This window comes from Coregonus clupeaformis, chromosome 14, assembly GCF_020615455.1.
Source record: "Coregonus clupeaformis isolate EN_2021a chromosome 14, ASM2061545v1, whole genome shotgun sequence".
NCBI classification, from domain to species: Eukaryota; Metazoa; Chordata; class Actinopteri; order Salmoniformes; family Salmonidae; genus Coregonus; species Coregonus clupeaformis.
Genome location: NC_059205.1, coordinates 45,719,603 through 45,732,567, shown reverse-complemented (window position 1 = coordinate 45,732,567; position 12,965 = coordinate 45,719,603). Strand labels below are relative to the sequence as shown.

The window sequence follows — 12,965 nt, the reverse complement described above, 5'->3', positions numbered from 1 at the left end:
GAGTATCCCGAATAATAACGGGATATTGGTGATCATGTAAACGTGGTCATTGTCCCTCTAGCAGTTGTAGTTTTACAGTATAGTATGGGTATGTGCTGTCAATTGCTGTGCCCTTGGTGAAACACCTTAGGGTGTGGGGACTGGACCAATTACATTTGAGAAATAATCTGAGGGTGAGCATGTTGTTATCTTTCATTCAATGAGTGGGGGTTTCCATCAGTAATGTTTCACCGTGTAGCCTAACGTGGGACCTTGTGCTTCATGGGTTGAGTAAACTGTGCTTGATAGAAGAGTGAATCTTGGCCTTACCACATTGGTTTTGGATTAGGTCACTCCCTCTCTGAGCCGGAGAGGGACAATTACATAAAGAAACTGCCGCATTACCCAGACATATCACTCTCCTGACATTTCCCACAGCCTTGTTTGTAAACCTGGAACACGGAGAGCGAAGATTGGAGTGTAAACCAATTATTTTTTAATAATAATAATAATAATAATAATAATAATAATGCCATTGAGCAGACGCTTTTATCCAAAGCGACGTACAGTCATGCGTGCATACCAGTGGAGGCTGCTGAGGGGAGGACGGCTCATAGTAATGGCTGGAATGGAGTCAATGGAATGGTATCAAACATGTGGTTTCCATGTGGTTGATACCATTCCATAGACTCCATTCCAGGCATTACTATGAGCCGTCCTCCCCTCAGCAGCCTCCACTGGAGCATACATTTTTATGCATGGGTGGCCCCGGGAATCAAACCCACAATCCTGAAATTGGAAGTGCCATACAGTTTTACACACTAGCTCAGGTTCCTTGTACAATCAGTGAAGCGATACATAGAAGCATGGAAAATTCATCTCGACAGTTTTTCGCTTTCCAGGACCGCACAAGGAAGATGATATTGGTCTCCTCTGAACTATGAGCTAAAATCAGACTCCACTCACATGGGCAGGGCTGTACACTGATCTTTTTTTACAAGGAGCACGTGTGAGTCTACATTGATAAATATTTGTGCACAAAAATATATTTAGGAGCACAATGCAAAATAATTGAGGTAATAAAGCTAGAACCCTTAATTTTTCTAGGTGCACTGGTGCTCCTAAATAAAAATTCCAGGTCACACAGCAAAATATTAGGCGCATATGCAAGTAAAATAGATGCATTGTAGAGCGGTTAGATGGATGACATAATGGTAACCCTGAAATGCAATACCCTGCAGTAACCATAAATATTGTAGTACAGAAAATGATCAACGCGCACCTTTTCATCATCAAATAAACGACATTACCAAAAGTATGTGGACACCTGCTCGTCGAACATCTCATTGCAAAATCATGGGCATTAATATGGAGTTGGTCCCCCATTTGCTGCTATAACAGCCTCCACTCTTCTGGGAAGGCTTTCCACTAAATGTTGGCACATTGCTGCAGGGACTTGCTTCCATTCAGCCACAAGAGCATTAGTGAGGTCGGGCACGGATGTTGGGCGATTAGGCCTGGCTCGCAGTCGGCGTTCCAATTCATCCCAAAGGTGTTCGATGGGGTTGAAGTCAGGGCTCTGTGCAGGCCAGTCAAGTTCTTCCATACCGATCTCGACAAACCATTTCTGTATGGACCTCGCGTTGTGCAAGGGGGCATTGTCATGCTGAAACTGGAAACGGGCCTTTCCCAAACTGTTGCCGCAAAGATGGAAGCACATAATCATCTAGAATAGCCCGAACCATGAAAAACAGCTCCAGACCATTATTCCTCCTCCACCAAACTTTACAGTTGGCACTATGCATTGCGGCAGGTCTGGTTCTCCTGGCATCGCCAAACCGTGATTCATCACGCGTTTCCACTGCTCCAGAGTCCAATGGCGGCGACCTTTACACCACTCTAGCCGACGCTTGGCATTGAGCATGGTGATCTTAGGCTTGTGTGTGGCTGCTCAGCCATGGAAACCCATTTCATGAAGCTCCCAACGAACAGTTATTGTGCTGTCGTTGCTTCCAGAGGCAGTTTGGAACTCGGTAGTGAGTGTTGCAACCGAGGACAGAATTTTTACGCGTTACATGCTTCAACACTCATCGCTCCCGTTCTGTGAGCTTGTGTGGCCTACCACTTCGCGACTGAGCCGTTGTTGCGCCTAGATGTTTCCACTTTACAATAACAGCACTTACAGTTGACCGGGGCAGCTCTGCGGGGCAGCTCTATCAGGGCAGAAATTTGACGAACTGACTTGTTGTGACTAGGTGAAAAATCTGTCGATGTGCACTTGAGCAAGGCACTTAACCCTAATTGCTCCTGTAAGTCGCTCTGGATAAGAGCGTCTGCTAAATGACCAATTTAGTTTATTTATTTATTTATTTGTTGGAAAGGTGGCATCCTATGACGGTGCCATGTTGAAAGTCACAGCTCGTCCGTAAGGCCATTCTACTGCCAATGTTTGTCTATGGAGATCACATGGCTGTGTGCTCGTTGCTGACAGGTGTGGCTGAAATAGCTGAATCCACTAATTTGAAAGGGTGTCCACATACACATTTTAATGAAATAATACTCACAAAACTTTCCGAAGTAGACGGCAAAACAAGCCATTTATTGAAATAATGCAAAATAAATGAAAGTGAACACAATTCATTGCCTTCATTTTTAAGTACTGAGTACCAAAACAGTTCCAACTCCAATATACTGAACATGTATGTCATCATAACGTCGTAAAAATGTGATCATGAACTGGGTTTGACGCAGTCTCACAGTCAAGCCCAGAGAGAAGACTGAACAATGTAGTAAATTAGCTTAGCAGGCGCCCTCTGACAAAAATCTAACTGTTTTGAAATTATATACATTTTCTTACAGCATTTACACATATCATAAAGAAAAGCAAGTACCACAAAATCCAACTGCCAATGAGAATGTTATGGACAGCAAACTAAACAGACGCAAAAACCACGTAATGCTGAATGATTTCATGATGCTGCCTGAATGTTATCACCATAGTAACACTGAAAGAGGGGATTAAGCTGGGGTTTCCTCGTGAAGGGGGCAGGGTCTGGGTCTGGAATGTACCAAAAAAACTATCCTGGTACCAAAGGGGTGAGGCAGGTTTGGACTGTACCATGCTTTCACAGCCCTTTTTTCAAGGGAGTTTTGTTCTATAGACACTCAAAGCTCAGATGCATCAGATAGAATTATCAGACTAAAGACTGGTTACACACTGAAGCGCTGCATTCACACCCGTATGGCTTCCAGGCTCAGTGTTGTTCAGAAAGAAAGGACATTAAGAAGACACATCTAAAAAGAGCTGGCATCATTGTGCTGGTTTAAACAGACAGAAAGCAAAACAATGAGAGAGAGCTGTACTGCTCGAAGAGACAGAACTGAACTGCTGCCATCTTGAAAAAGGCTATTTTTTCCTAAACCTGTTACTTTAGCTGGAGGCCGCAGTGGCGGGTGGGTAGGAGGAGCCATGCAGATTCAGAGGACAACAAACACTGAACGCAAAAGCGACTGCAAGAGCCATCCACGGGCGTCTTGCCAGTCAATACTTTGACATTCAGAGATTCAGAGTGTCCAAAGACCATTCCATCTGAAGTCTTTTTTTGTTTTGTTGCAAGGACCGTATAATAGTTTGTTTCTTCCTTCTCTTTTAGACATGAGACACTTTCTGCGACTCGCGCGCCTGTTTGATGCTGTAGAGCCATTTGATGACGCGGGCGTTGCGTTCCACGGCAGAGATCCCGTACGGCACGCGTTCGCTCGCGTCTTCCTCCTCGTCCGTCATGTCTTCGTTGCTGTGCCGTGATTGGTCGCAGTCCGAGCTGATCATGCTGGCGCTGCGGAAGTTGAGGGAGATGATGTCGGAGTTGGCGCGGGCAAAGCTCTCCACACCCACACTCTCCAGCTCCTCGGGGTCCAGCCCACAGTAGTTAAAGAAGCGTTCCACGTCGGCGCCGGCCCGCGCATACCGGTCGCTCAGGTCCGACTTGGAGCGGTGCAGGGAGGGCCGGCGGGCCAACGAGCTCCCCAGCTCTAGCTCCAACTGCTCAGCTGGGATGGCAGGGCTGGGCTCCCTAACAGGGGCCTGAGGGGCATTGTCGCAGAGGGGGGCCAGGACTTTGGGACTGGGCTTGGGGGGTAAGGGAGGTGCGGAGCTGCTGCTGCTTCGGGCCGCCCTTAGAGGCTTACCGTTGCACAGCCTGCGGATGTCAGAGGAGCTGTGGGAGGCGTGGAGGGGTGAGCGGTTGCCCTCGCCCCGCTCCTCCAGCAGCCGGCGGCTGAGGTTGAGGTTACCCCCCTGGGGGCTCCGTCGGCCAGGTGCTGGGGGAGGCACCTTGAGGGACTCAGTGACGGAACGGAGGCTGGTGGGCTCAGTGCAGTCTGTGGTGGGTGTGGGGGTGGAGCAGTGGGGGGCCCAGCTTCTGGCCCCAGGCTTTAGAGTAGCACTCTTAGCGTGGCCCTCAGAGGCCGAGCCGGAGCTGTTCAGGAGGTTCTTGAGGATCTCCAGGTTAAGGTTCTCCCGTTTGCTGGTGGTGGCACACGTGTCCGACTTGGAGTTGTTGTTGAATGTCTTGAGGGCCGCCCCACCACAACCACCCCCATTTGCCCCTCTCTTGGCCACGGCGGGGCAGACAGGCGGCTTGGCCAGCAGCTGGGGCTTGACAGGCTCCTGCTTGGCGTTGATGACCTCCTGGCTCTTGACGTACTTGGACTTGTCCGCCTCCAGCCGCTCCACGGCGCTCAGCCGCTTAGGGTTGGGCTCCACCTGGCGCCGGAAGTACTCAGGTCCCTTGTTGAGTATACGCAGGGGGACGGCGGAGACAAAGGCCGCCCCGGGGCCAGTGGGTTTGCTATCTGCCAGCAGCGGCAGGGTCTCGGTGGGCATGTCTGGATGGCTCGGGGTAGCCGCCGTGGCTGACGCGGGGGGGGGTGGCTCTGCTGCGCGTAGGGCAGCCTGCAGACACGCACATGAAGCCAGGCGAGCGGAGAATAGGGACCGTCTCCACTGGCCTTCAGCAGCCAGGTCTCATCCCCACAGAGCATCAATCAGCCCTTACTGCTGCCCTGATCCTACTGCCCCACAGCCTCCCCAGGGAGGGGGGGGGAGAGCGAGCGAGCGAGAGGGCAGAGCGAGTGCAGGGGCAGTGGTCCGGATCAGTAAGCCCAGGGGCTGAAGGATTGTGGGAAGGATCAGCCTCGTCACCCCTCCTTTGTTCGCACGACTGGAGGCAGCAGATCTGAAACACAGATGGACCAATTGCGTTAGAGGATCAGGGGACATCAGGTCATAGCAACAACATGAACATATTACTTCAACTACCTCAACTAGCCGGTGCCCCCGCACATTGACTCTGCACCGGTACCCCCATGTATATAGCCTCCCTACTGTTATTTTATTTTACTTCTGCTCTTTTTTTCTCAACACTTTTTTTGCTGTTGGTTAAGGGCTGTAAGTAAGCATTTCACTGTAATGTCTGCACCTGTTGTATTCGGCGCATGTGGCCAATACAATTTGATTTGATTTGATTTGATGAAGAGCTGGGAGACATGCATGTACTTCTCTGTTGAGGGGAACACTATATAAACACATAGGAATATATGCAGACGCAAGCATGCACACACACACAAATGCAAATGACACACTTATACACTGAGAAATATGTTCTTAGTCAAAGGAAGAAAGACTGAGTATTAAAGCACAGTCAGCCAGTAACCTCTTTTCCGTATATTTTGCTCTAACATCGGAAGTGTTATGAAGGATAAGATGTCTTTCAGTGAGAGGAGTCAGATTATTCCAACTCACTCTCTCTCTTTCTCTCCCTCAGACAGACACACATACACGATGAAAAGTGCTGACAGCCACCAGTGGTGTGCTTTTTTCCCACCACAGGGAGAGGGAGGGAGAGAGAACGCGAGAGAGGGGGAGGGAGGGGGAGGGAGAGGGGGGCAGAAAGAAAGAGAACGTAAGAGTGACAGAGTCATATAGAGTGCAGAGTGACAGAGTGCAGAGTGACAGAGAGTGCAGAGTGACAGAGACAAAGAGAGACAGTGCAGAGTGACAGAGAGACATAGAGAGTGCAGAGTGACATAGAGACATAAAGAGTGCAGCGTGACATAGAGTGCAGAGTGTTGCTATAGACTGAAGCACTCAGCCTTGACCAGAACAGAACCTCAGGGAACTTCAGAGAAAAATAAAAGTGACATTCTGGGCTGTCATAAATACAAGTAATTACAGGGGCATCAGGGAGAGGGCTGTTTGTGTGCCCGCCGATGGACAGGGCATCAGGGAGAGGGCTGTTTGTGTGCCCGCCGATGGACAGGGCATCAGGGAGAGGGCTGTTTGTGTGCCCGCCCGATGGACAGGGCATCAGGAGAGGGCTGTTTGTGTGCCCGCCGATGGACAGGGCATCAGGGAGAGGGCTGTTTGTGTGCCCGCCCGATGGACAGGGCATCAGGGAGAGGGCTGTTTGTGTGCCCGCCGATGGACAGGGCATCAGGGAGAGGGCTGTTTGTGTGCCCGCCGATGGACAGGGCATCAGGGAGAGGGCTGTTTGTGTGCCCGCCGATGGACAGGGCATCAGGGAGAGGGCTGTTTGTGTGCCCGCCCGATGGACAGGGCATCAGGAGAGGGCTGTTTGTGTGCCCGCCGATGGACAGGGCATCAGGGAGAGGGCTGTTTGTGTGCCCGCCCGATGGACAGGGCATCAGGGAGAGGGCTGTTTGTGTGCCCGCCCGATGGACAGGGCATCAGGGGAGAGGGCTGTTTGTGTGCCCGCCGATGGACAGGGCATCAGGGAGAGGGCTGTTTGTGTGCCCGCCCGATGGACAGGGCATCAGGGAGAGGGCTGTTTGTGTGCCCGCCCGATGGACAGGGCATCAGGGGAGAGGGCTGTTTGTGTGCCCGCCCGATGGACAGGGCATCAGGAGAGGGCTGTTTGTGTGCCCGCCGATGGACAGGGCATCAGGGAGAGGGCTGTTTGTGTGCCCGCCGATGGACAGGGCATCAGGGAGAGGGCTGTTTGTGTGCCCGCTCGATGGACAGGGCATCAGGGAGAAGGGCTGTTTGTGTGCCCGCCCGATGGACAGGGCATCAGGGAGAGGGCTGTTTGTGTGCCCGCCCGATGGACAGGGCATCAGGGAGAGGGCTGTTTGTGTGCCCGCCGATGGACAGGGCATCAGGGAGAGGGCTGTTTGTGTGCCCGCCTCGATGGACAGGGCATCAGGAGAGGGCTGTTTGTGTGCCCGCCGATGGACAGGGCATCAGGGAGAGGGCTGTTTGTGTGCCCGCTCGATGGACAGGGCATCAGGGAGAGGGCTGTTTGTGTGCCCGCCGATGGACAGGGCATCAGGGAGAGGGCTGTTTGTGTGCCCGCCGATGGACAGGGCATCAGGGAGAGGGCTGTTTGTGTGCCCGCCGATGGACAGGGCATCAGGGAGAGGGCTGTTTGTGTGCCCGCCCGATGGACAGGGCATCAGGGAGAGGGCTGTTTGTGTGCCCGCCGATGGACAGGGCATCAGGGAGAGGGCTGTTTGTGTGCCCGCGATGGACAGGGCATCAGGAGAGGGCTGTTTGTGTGCCCGCCCGATGGACAGGGCATCAGGGAGAGGGCTGTTTGTGTGCCCGCCCGATGGACAGGGCATCAGGGAGAGGGCTGTTTGTGTGCCCGCCGATGGACAGGGCATCAGGGAGAGGGCTGTTTGTGTGCCCGCCGATGGACAGGGCATCAGGGAGAGGGCTGTTTGTGTGCCCGCCGATGGACAGGGCATCAGGAGAGGGCTGTTTGTGTGCCCGCCCGATGGACAGGGCATCAGGGAGAGGGCTGTTTGTGTGCCCGCCGATGGACAGGGCATCAGGGAGAGGGCTGTTTGTGTGCCCGCCGATGGACAGGGCATCAGGGAGAGGGCTGTTTGTGTGCCCGCCGATGGACAGGGCATCAGGGAGAGGGCTGTTTGTGTGCCCGCCGATGGACAGGGCATCAGGGAGAGGGCTGTTTGTGTGCCCGCCGATGGACAGGGCATCAGGGAGAGGGCTGTTTGTGTGCCCGCCGATGGACAGGGCATCAGGGAGAGGGCTGTTTGTGTGCCCGCCGATGGACAGGGAAATTGCAGTGACAAACCAGTTTTATGGCCCCACCATGTGTATGTGTCTTGAGGCTGCATTGCCTGCGACACGTCACACATTACTGAGGGAGAGGGAGGGAGTCTGGGGTGTCGCGGAGCAGACACCCAGACTGACTCAGTCAAACCGAAAACACATGGCTGGTGGTGGCCCTAATGTCTGGCTTACTAAAGATAAGGAGTTCATTTTCAAAGGTACAATCTGTAGTTTATTTTGTAATTTTCAAGTGGTGGCACTGCCTGGACTCGTTTGTAAACGGAGGGTGTGACGGGGTCTTGGACCAGGGCAAATCTATCTTTGTTTTGGGTTTTGCTTCTAGATTGAACGGGGTTGTGGTACCTCAATTTGACACTATGGAAATGTAATGAATAGAGGCACCTTTGAATGCTACTGTTTTTAATTTGTGAATCCCCTCACTTACTGAAATCAGGAGGGTTGTTACTACAACAAAATGTAATCACAATCTGCAAACAACATGTGACTTTCCCCACCCCCACCCGCCCCATCATATCAGTAAAGATTGTTTCATATACACATGCCTGAATGAAATATCTCCGAATTTATCCACCCGAATCACTGTAATTATACTTGTTTTTTCATAGTCAAAATAATCCACAAACGAGACGGGGTGAGAGCGGACTATAGTCCAGACTAGATTGAGATCCAAAGCCTCACTCCCAATCCCCCCTGTCGTGCAGCATAGAAAAACACCACTAGTTTATATCCTGACCCGTCACACACAAAAAGACCTGAGGCGAGCCTGCTTCCCTCTATTTAGGAATATAAGCACATTAGTGGTCTGGGGACTCCCACAGCAATCTGCACAGGAATATTTACATAATTCAATCGAACAACGACACTATGAGACTCCCAGCTCCAGCCGAGACACGCCATTGGCCGCAGGGTAACCGTGGGGACCCATTTCATCATCTAACGGTTAGACACTTCAGGAGAATAAACCAAAGCATTGTAGTCCCAGTGGTTAATACGGAGGGACAGTGTTTCCCCTTATTATTAATTAGGCAAGGCGGGCTGCCTTGCCCAAAGGCCCATTGACCCTGCCTACATTTTTCTTCAATCAAATTAGTTTCAATGGAAGAAATTAGTTTGGTTAGCCCCGGATGCAGATTCGGGGACCTCTGCAACACGCCTATATGAAAATACATAGGGGAAACACTGCAGGGTCAGAGGTGGGCCCTAAAAAGTGTCAAAGACTCCAGCCACCCTAGTCATAGACTGTTCTCTCTGCTACCGCACGGCAAGCGGTACTGGAGCGCCAAGTCTAGGTCCATGAGGCTTCTAAACAGCTTCTACCCCCAAGCCATAAGACTCCTGAACATCTAATGAAATGGCTACCCAGACTATTTGCATTGCCCCCCCACCCCTCTTTTACGCTGCTGCTACTCTCTGTTTATTATCTATGCATAGTCACTTTAATAAATCTACCTACATGTACATATTACCCCAATTACCTCGACTAACCGGTGCCCCCGCACATTGACTCAGTACCCCCTGTATATAGCCTCGCTATTGTAATTTTTACTGCTGCTCTTTAATTATTTGTTACTTTTTTTTCGTATTACTTTATATTGTATTTTTTTGTTGTTGGTATTCTTAAAACTGCATTGTTGGTTAAGGTCTTGTAAGTAAGCATTTCACTGTAAGGTCTACACCTGTTGTATTCGGCGCACGTGACAAATAAAATGTGGATGGAATACTGTTCTGCCTTCACTTACATCCACAGCATGACGTTTGAATGAACAGAAACTCTCCCAGGCCCCATTTCCTCAAGTATTTACTATAGAGCTAAAGGACCCTGTAGATAACCTATATTTACATTTTAGTCATTTAGCAGACGCTCTTATCCAGAGCGACTTACATGAGCAATTAGGGTTAAGTGCCTTGCTCAAGGGCACATCGACAGATTTTTCACCTAGTCGGCTCGGGGATTAGAACCAGCGACCTTTCGGTTACTGGCACAACGCTCTTAACCACTAAGCTACCTGCCGCCCATTATAATGTAAACACGAGAGGCATATATAACTATGACTATGAATGTTATGGGAGACAGAGGACCGTATAAAACAGCAGGACAACAGGCAACTGGTCTCTCATTAGAAGTGGGTGGGTCGGTGGCAGGGCCCATACATACAAGGCCGCAGTCTGCCACCATACGGTCTGCAGTCTCTCACACACACACACACACACACACTATACTGTAATTAAGGAGCAGGAGGGGGTCAGAGCCAGCACTATACACAGTAATACCAGTGAATGAAGCCAGACTCTCCTCAACCCAATATCCCAAATGACTATAATCACCCCCCTGGACTACTAGGCTACAATCTTAAACTCCCCCTTGCCCAATACCCTTACCCACCCCCCTCAACAGGGCTATGTCAACCAACCAGCTGTGGTGCCCTTTTGTCCCGTCTGCCCTGCAACACTCTCCTTGTTTGGTGGGGGGTTGTAGAGTGAGTTTGTAGTGTATGTATCTGCATGATGTTAGCACAGAGTTTAGTACTTTTTCACCTGACATTCAACCAGCGCCTAGAGAATGGATGACATAATGCACATGTTTTCAGTCAGTGACCTACAGTTTGGATTCAATTACTCAAAGCAAAAGTCACTAGATCAGATAAGTCCACACACACACACACACACACCCCTCTCATTCTCTTTCCCCCCTCTTCCTCTGTCTGAGGAAACCGATTCCTCCTAATAAATACCATATGCCCTGTCTTTCTCCCATACCATGTGCCAAGTCTTTCTCCCTAACAGGCTACCTCTTATTAGACATATATTCTCCATGGATATTATTATGATTGAGCAACACAGGAGATGCATAGTGTCCTTTGACCAGAATGACCACATCCATAACAGCGGTGTGTGTTTGGAATGTTCGACCCAAAAGAATCCTTCATTCTCAGAACCGCATTAGCCTAACATTCTATTCTCTTCCTCAAAAATAAATCAAAAGGCCAATAGAAAACCCCCACATCAGCTGAGAGCTCAAATCCATGATCCTTTTAGTTTCTCACCCCCAAACACATGGTCATCATGCGAGAGGGTGTTACGTACTAGGCAATAAGTAGGCAGCCAGACATTTGGGGATGACTGCACTGACATGGCTAGAGGCCCATGTTCAGTTAAATAATGGTATTGTTGCGATGAAGACAGAATAAGAATTACATACAGTATAGCTGAATGACTAATGCAGCATGCAGAGAGAGAGTGAGAGAAGTACTGCACATGCAAAATCACAACTCATTACAAACTACAATGAAGTTCACAATGTTACTACTACTTAATTATACTGTGGTGATCTAAAGCATCTTCCTCATTCACTTTGTTAGGGCTAAACTGATTGAGAGTGGATGAAGAGCACAAATGGCTTGATAATAAAAATTACAGTCAGCTTTGAGCTGCACAATGAGGGTTGGACGAGCTTTGAGCCATCGCTAATTCTCAAGACTCAGATGTTTGCAAACCCCAACATTACATTTTTACATTTTTGTCATTTAGCAGACGCTCTTATCCAGAGCGACTTACAGTTAGTGAGTGCATACATGTTTTCATACTGGCCCTCCGTGGGAAACAAACCCACAACCCTGGCGTTGCAAGCGCTATGCTCTACAACTGAGCTACAGGGGACTACATTACGACAGTCTCGGAGTGTTGAGTCATTCAACTGGCGGTTGAGTTTAATAGGGTTTGGAAATCTAACAATCTGCCAAGGTCTTGTACACAAATCTGCAACAGAGACGGACGACCCATTCCCTCTCATCTCTGTGTGTGGTTCTCTGAACATGGTTAAAACCATCTACTCTATCTGGAGTTCACATGCAGATGCTGTTACCAGGTTTCTCCTCTCAGGGGGGTTGAGGGGGGCTGGTCTTTGGGGGACGGTTGTTATTTCTTGGCTGCAGGCCCAGAGAGGTGCTTTAGGATAAAGGGATGGGCTCACCCCTTTTATTTTAGGGAGTCTAGAAGAGTGGGTAAGATTTTAGGCCAGAAAGTCTTTGGTAGATTTTGGGGTAGCATAGAATAGAATACAAAATAATTCTGTTATTTCCCCAAAACTATTGTGCAACACACTGTAGGAACTACTTTAGAGTTACTATGTACAATGTGCATACAGTCTATTTAGGTTAGAAAGGGGACTGGTATCTAAATCAATGTCATCTAATAAGGCAAGGAAAAACATTTAATAATTACTGAAGGAAGAATACAGCAAGTACTCAGTGATAAATGTTTTAAGTTGAAATTAATCGATTGTTTAATTTTTTTTATGTTCAAAGATCAATGCACATTCATTCACAACAATAGTTTTGTACAGTTTTGACCAATACAGTAAGAACAAAATAATAAACTGGTTACCCAATGAAAATAAAATGTGAGTGCATTCAAATATCTCAGTTCAGTTCCTTCCAGGATGTACTAGTCAAATTTCCCTCTATAAAAACGAAGCGACAATGATGATTCTAGAAGCTGTAGATGAGGCTCTTTAGATGGCAAAGTAGTTTGTAGAAGATGGCTGTAGGTGGCGCTGTTGCCGTAAAATCAAGATGCAGTGCACACATCAAAAGGGGGGCACAAAACCAGTCAGGATTCTCCGTTCACAAATGTCAAAGGAAAATATGTTCCAATTCCCTTCTGGTTCATCACACTGATTATCTAAGCACTCGATTCTTCTTTAGTAGTAAAAATATACATTACAACTTTGTTTTCTAAGTTATCAACATTCAATATTTCTAGGTTTCTTTCTGCCTCAGTTCGTGGGCGCTCTCTCCAATTAGTGTAAAAAAAAAAAAGTGAAACACTTTAGGGACTGTCAAACATTGCAGTGACAGTTATCAACTGCCAA

General features: G+C 49.1%; 1 protein-coding gene across 1 annotated transcript in view; it reads right to left on the bottom strand.

Annotated features, from left to right (window-relative positions):
* Positions 1-2,554: 2,554 nt before the first annotated feature.
* Positions 2,555-12,965, bottom strand: part of LOC121580835 (protein FAM110B) — a 60,119-nt gene continuing 49,708 nt past the window's right edge. The window contains exon 3 of the mRNA XM_041895913.2: positions 2,555-5,216. Within this exon, the coding sequence (XP_041751847.2) occupies positions 3,629-4,864 (1,236 nt within the window). The 5' untranslated portion in view covers positions 4,865-5,216 and the 3' untranslated portion in view covers positions 2,555-3,628. The remainder of the gene's footprint in view (positions 5,217-12,965) is intronic.